Source organism: Felis catus, chromosome B3, assembly GCF_018350175.1.
Source record: "Felis catus isolate Fca126 chromosome B3, F.catus_Fca126_mat1.0, whole genome shotgun sequence".
Classification (NCBI taxonomy): Eukaryota; Metazoa; Chordata; class Mammalia; order Carnivora; family Felidae; genus Felis; species Felis catus.
In genome coordinates this window covers 118080390-118086838 of record NC_058373.1, presented here as the reverse complement: position 1 = coordinate 118086838, position 6449 = coordinate 118080390, and the positions used below count along the sequence as shown (strand labels likewise).

The 6449-nt window shown below is 46.0% G+C and overlaps 1 protein-coding gene across 1 annotated transcript in view; it reads left to right on the top strand.

Annotated features, from left to right (window-relative positions):
* Nucleotides 1-343: 343 nt before the first annotated feature.
* Nucleotides 344-6449, top strand: part of ZFYVE1 (zinc finger FYVE-type containing 1) — a 53696-nt gene continuing 47590 nt past the window's right edge. The window contains exons 1-2 of the mRNA XM_003987802.6: nt 344-585; nt 1962-2881. Of these exons, the coding sequence (XP_003987851.1) occupies nt 2399-2881 (483 nt within the window). The 5' untranslated portion in view covers nt 344-585; nt 1962-2398. The remainder of the gene's footprint in view (nt 586-1961; nt 2882-6449) is intronic.

Genomic DNA, 6449 nt, shown 5'->3' with positions numbered 1-6449 from the left:
TGCAACACCGGTTACTTGAAATCGAATTATTTGCCTCAACTACACAACACATTACATCAGTCATCTAATTTAGCGCCATTCCCTCTCCGGCCACTACCCAAAACAACGCGCTGAAACCTTCGAACACCGCAGTCGATGCAAAAACTCCAAGTCCCGAAATACTCGACGGCCTGTCTTCACCACCTCCTCACAAGAGCACTCTGTTTGGTTTTGGGAGTTGTAGTCATTCAGAGCCTTCCCTTCCGGGACGTGGGGGAGGATTCACGTCCGCGGAACTACACTTCCCAGGAAGCTGTGCGCGCCCTTCTCCACCCTCGCGGGAGTCGGACTCCACCCCCTCCCGTTCGTCCCTCCCTGGGCTGCACTGCTCACGCCTTCCTGTTAGTCCGAGCTGGGAGAAGTTCACTCCGATCAGCTGATCCCAACTGACAACAGGAGAGGAGGAAGCCCGGGAGGCAGCGAAGGAGGAGGGGGGCGGAGATGGAGATGAAGATGGATCCACCGGTGCCCTGAGGAACAGCCCCCGCCCCCGCCGGCGCACCGCGGTCCCCCGACGCCGCCTCGCTGCTGCCGAGCTGCTCCGTGGTGGGGTTCCCGGGCAGCCGCGGCGGGGAGGGAAGGGCACGGCCTTGCGGCGGGCGAACGATAGTCCTGGAGCTCCGGCTGCCCCCGGGGCGGGGGGGGGGGGGGGTGCGGGTGCGGCTGGGGTGGGGGTGGGGTGGTATAAACAATAGATTCGGCTCTGGCCTCTGCTAGCGTGGAGGGGAGATTTTGGGGGACCTTCTTTGTTCAGACTCTGCTCCTGCCCCTCGGGTTGTGGTGGTGTTGCCCGGGAGGAAGGAAGGGTGAGGAATCCCCGGCTCGAGAGAGGTGTCGAGGTGGGGGCCCGAGTGGGCAGATTGTTTGCTTGGCCGGCTGGTCCGGCGGTGAGGTGTTCTTTCGAAGGTTGATTTTCTATTTTTCTAAATTTCTCTGACAGATTTTGATTTTCGTTTCCGTTGTGGAGGCTGGTTGGCCATGCCTGAGGTTAGGGTGTAAATAAGGTCTCCTAGTCACTCTCTTCTCCTTCCTTGTTTATCCAAAAATAAGATTGATAGATTGATTACTACAGGGTGGAGTGAGTATTTGTGAGGAGGGCTTTACGTTTCGTTGGTGCATTAGAATGGAGGTCAAGGCTAAAGGGGGGTTTAGAATGTAATTGTAGAAGTGACAAAAGCCTCTTCCCTGCCCCAGTTATCCTTTCTTTTTCTTTTTCCTTTTTGAAGTTATTTTTAAGTTAGTTTTTGAGTGACAAAGAGAGAAATTATTTGTTTTAACTCACTGCAGGCCTGGCTTTGCAGTGGGCCGTAGAGGAGGAATTCTGTCTCCTGTTGCTCCCTTTTTTTTTTTTGCAGTTAGAGAAGGGACAAAAGGAAGTATAATAATTGCGTTTTATTGTTTTTAAATATGACACGGTGACTTTTGTTTCCAGGCTGACAGTCCTTAATAGACATCTGTCTAGAGTTGAAACAACCTAACTAGATCTGCCAAAGACTTTGATGGAGCCAAAGTCTATATTATCATTTCCTTAGCTTTTTACAGGCCTCTTTATCCACCTCACAATTGTGTGCTGCAGGTTGGGGGACTGCAAAGGGTTGTCCCTCCAAGGACTTTCTGCTAAATGATTTTGATTCTGAATTTAATTAATAACTGGACGAACAGAGAATTTCAGTCTGAGAATTAAAGCGACAAAGTCTCTGAAATACCCTGGGCCTAGGGATAGTGGCTGTTTTCCAAAGGGGGAGCCTTGCCTGTGATTTTGAGACGAAATTTCGAGGATCAGAAAGAGCCGGTGTAAGCGTTACAAGCAAGAATGAGATTTCTGTCAGGAGTTTTGGCCTCTTATTTAATCACATTTTTTTTTTTTTTAAGGTGCACTTCTGTTTTTAGATTAGTGAAATCCTTTTCCTTCCTCTATTTAGGTATCCCCTGAAATATTGACTTGAGGTTGGATTATATTGCAAAGCTCCTGACCACTCTGTCACTATACCAAAACCTCGTGGCCGAGGCCCAACTGATGAGCCCACCTCGGTGAACCCATCGGATCTCTTTCAGATAGCCCGAAGAGATCCTTCCAGGCTTGCACTTTACAGACGGATAACACCATCAGACCAAATCAACATTGCTGCTGATACAGGAATCTTGGAGGCAGAAGATTAAAAATTGGAACGTTTGTGAGCGTGTGAAGAATTCTGATAGGACCCCAGAGGTTTTTTGTTTGTTTGTTTGTTTGTTTATTTTTAAGGGGTGCAGAACCGTGAAGGTTCTGTGCAGGCTTCAGACCCAAAGCCTTGGTCTTCACTGCTGGGGAAAGCCCAGTGACGGTGACGTTGTGGGTGATTTCCTTACCGATCCAAGTATGAGTGCCCAGACTTGCCCGGCAGACAAGGGCCTGAATCCGGGGCTGATGTGCCAGGAAAGTTATGCCTGCAGTGGGGCTGACGAGGCGGTCTTTGAGTGTGATGAGTGCTGTAGTCTGCAGTGTCTCCGCTGCGAGGAGGAGCTCCATCGGCAGGAGCGCCTGCGAAACCACGAGCGGATAAGACTCAAACCTGGCCATGTCCCTTACTGCGACCCCTGCAAGGGTCCCAATGGGCATTCACCAGGTGTGAGGCAGAGGGCCGCCGTGAGGTGCCAGACCTGTAAAATCAACTTGTGCCTGGAGTGCCAGAAGAGGACTCATTCTGGGGGTAACAAAAGGAGACACCCCGTTACTGTGTACCATGTCGCTAAGGTCCAGGGGTTGCTGGAGGAAGAAGAGCTGGATGAGGAGACCAGGAGGAAGAAGATGACCGAGAAGGTTGTGAGTTTCCTCCTAGTAGATGAAAATGAAGAAATTCAGGTAAGCCCGTGGGTGAAGCCCGTGGGATTCATGTGGTCGTGGGGCAGATCTTTTGTTGGAAGGCGCCTCTCAAAAGGGAATTCCGAGAAGAGCTCACCTTTTTAATCATTAAAGGGGGAGACCCCTGAAAGCTTAAAATTACAGGGTGTCAGATTAGTTTCTTACCGGTTGTGTGACCTTGGGCTGAATTACTTTATCTCTTAGCCTTAGTTTTGTCGTCTATAAATTGAAGACAGTGCCTGCTTTGGGCTGGTGTGAGGATGTAATGGCACCGTGTTTGTTGAGCCTGTTGCATAATAAATGCTCAGAATATGGTAGCTGTTATTGTTATTAGGGCGATTAAGGGGGAGACCTTATTTAGATCAGCTTTCTGAATGAGAGCACTTGGCAAGTTGTGAATAAATGTGAATGACGAGGGGCTGTGTGTGCAGGGCAGGAGACATAGCGGGTCCCCTGGGAGTGCGAGGCAGTAAGTCATAGGCTTGCTATCTCAATTTAGAGAGGTGGGTCTTCAAAAAGTGGCCTCTGATAAGGATAGTATTCTGTTCAGATGGCCTCTTCACGTATAGGCTGATCGGGAAAAGCCAGTGAGGGCACCTGCCATTACAGAAGGACTGGAGCATATTTGATTTCATTCCGAGTTGGGGGGGGAGGGTAGTGTGTGATGGGAGCAAGCTGGGCAAATGATGGCGTGTCACAGTGAGGGGTGACTCGGGAAGGGTGGTATAACGTTTATACTTCCAGTGGAGGCATTGTGATGTCTATACTTTTGAGTGAAGCCTGCTTGAATTCATCCGAGCTTCACCACTCGGTGGCGGTGTAACCATGGACAGTTATTTCAGCTTTGTGCCTCAGTTTCCTCTCTGTACTTCACAGTAGTAGTTGAGACGATTCAAAGAGATTAAGGAATGGGAATGGAAGGGCCCTCATCACAGGGCCTGGCACATAGTGCCCAGGACCAGTTCGTTGTTTCTGTCAACGTCATGGGGTATTTGTGGTACATCGACTCCGTACTTTGAGCAGTGATGACTCCTCAAGTCAACAGGTTGGAGGAGACCCTACGTGAGTTGCTGTTTGACAACTTTCCAGTTACCCGCTAAACATTTTTCAGCGTGATGACTCCTCAAGTCAACAGGTTGGAGGAGACCCTACGTGAGTTGCTGTTTGACAACTTTCCAGTTACCCGCTAAACATTTTTCAGCTCTGTCTTTTTGCTCCTTGGTAAGATTATGGAAATGCATTACATCATGATTCCATTGTCAGCTAAATACTTTGCTAACACAGACTTCTTTATTGGCTGAGAGGAGCTAATGGAGTTATGGAAGAGTGACCCAGATCCCATCCTGCCTCCCTTGTTAGCAATAATGTCTTCATTATGGTTATGCTCTAATTGGGTGACAGTTGGACTAAATATCTTATAAATGGAACACTTGGACTTGGGTGATTCTTGTTGGTTTTGCCACCAGTTCAGCCTTTGGAAAGTCATACTTTGGATTGCCGTTGCTTTTTAAGATGAGAGGAAGACTTGGGATGAACCAGTAACCGTCATTATTGTGTTGGCACCAAAAAAGAATATTTTTTGAGGGGAGGAGGGTGTGTATTTTGTTTTTCTTTTTGTGGCTTTGATACATGTTCCTTAGTATAGAATTAGAGAATTAGGAAAATGTAATGAAGAAGACAAATCCAATTACCCAAAGATACTTGTCCATCTTTTTTTTCTTGCAGTGTGTAATAAAGTATGTAATTGTGTTTTTGTAAAGATTTCTCCTGCTTTTCCTTCCTTCTTAAACACTGACCACTTCCCAAGAAGTAACGGTTTCTTAAGCACAAGCAGCGCTGGTTGGGACTAATGGATTAGACGTAGAATTTATTCTTTTTAGGTGGTGATTTGTTCTCTGAGTCACAAGTGGAAAAATACTTTGAGAGAATGTGTGGTTCTGTTTTCTTAGGTGAATGTCCAAAACAATTGGATGATTGTCTAATACAAATCTAGATTATAAATTCAGCCAGAATGTGAACTCCTGGAGGGCAGGACTGTGTCCTATGCCCTGTAGCATGTACAATGGCGGGCACATTGTCAGTGCATAAATACTTGCTGATAGGTTGGTGATGTCACAACTCAACTTCAGTTTCTTAAAAATGGGTACCATGCACATACCTAGTTAAAACCTAAAATAACATAAAAGGGCATGTGATGGCAAGAGTTTTCCCCTCCTGTTCCATCCCCTTAGTCTCTTTTCTTGGAACAACCACCGTGAACAGGGAACCACATGCATGCCCTTTTAGAAGTTTTTAAAATGTACTTATGAACATATATATATATATATATATATATATATATCTCCTTTTTATTTTTATTAAAAATTTTTTTTAATCTTTATTATTATTATTTTAAATTTTTTTTTTAACGTTTATTTATTTTTGAGACAGAGAGAGACAGAGCATGAACGGGGGAGGGGCAGAGAGAGAGGGAGACACAGAATCTGAAACAGGCTCCAGGCTCTGAGCTGTCAGCCCAGAGCCCGACACGACGCGGGGCTCGAACTCACGGACCGCGAGATCGTGACCTGGCTGAAGTCGGACGCTTAACTGACTGCGCCACCCAGGCGCCCCTAATCTTTATTTTTGAGAGAGAGACAGCGTGTGAGCAGGGGAGGAGCAGAGAGAGAGAGAGGGAGACACAGAATCTGAAGCAGGCTCCAGGCTCTGAGCTGTCAGCACAGAGCCCAACGTGGGGCTCGAACTCATGAACTATGAGATCATGACCTGAGCCGAAGTCGCATGCTCAAATCTGACTGAGCCACCCAGGCGCCCCTGTATCCTTTTTATTTTTAAACAGAAATGGAACCTAATATTCTCATTATTCTCCTAATATTCTGTCCTTGAGCTTTTTTTTTTTAATTAGAGGATACATCTTGTAGATTTATCAGTACATTTTATAAGCTCATTATTTAAAGGCTGCCTACTATGTTGCTGAGTGGATTTTCTATAATTTTAGCCTGTTAGTGGATATTTGAGTAATTACAAACAAGGATGTGTTGAATATCCCTGTGAATCTTTTTAGAAATGGAATCTCTTTGTCAAATGACGTGTGCCTTTTAAATTTAGATAGAATATTACCAAATTTCCTAACCTCATTTTTTTTAGCCTCTGAAGTACTTCAGTGCAGTCCTCTGGGTTCTGATCTTGACTCCTAAGAGCTAAAATGTAAAGAGCTCTTACTATCGCTGTTAGGAACCGTTCTTAGCACTTTACACGCATGAGCTCATTTAATCCTGTTTATAACTATGTATTAGTTTCTTATTGCTGCTGTAGCAAATTTCCACACATTTAGTGGGTTAAACACAAATGTATTTTCTTATAGTTTGGAGGTCAGAAGTCCTAAAATGGGTCTGTATAGTTGTGTTCCTTGTGGGACTCTAGGGAGTATTTCCTGGTCTTTCTAGCTTCAGGAAGCTTCCCGTATTCTTTGGCTTATGACCCCATCATCTGGCTTCAAAGACAGCAATGTACCATCTTCCAATCCCTCTCTCTGTCATTCTGCTTCTGTTGTCATATCTTCTTCTGG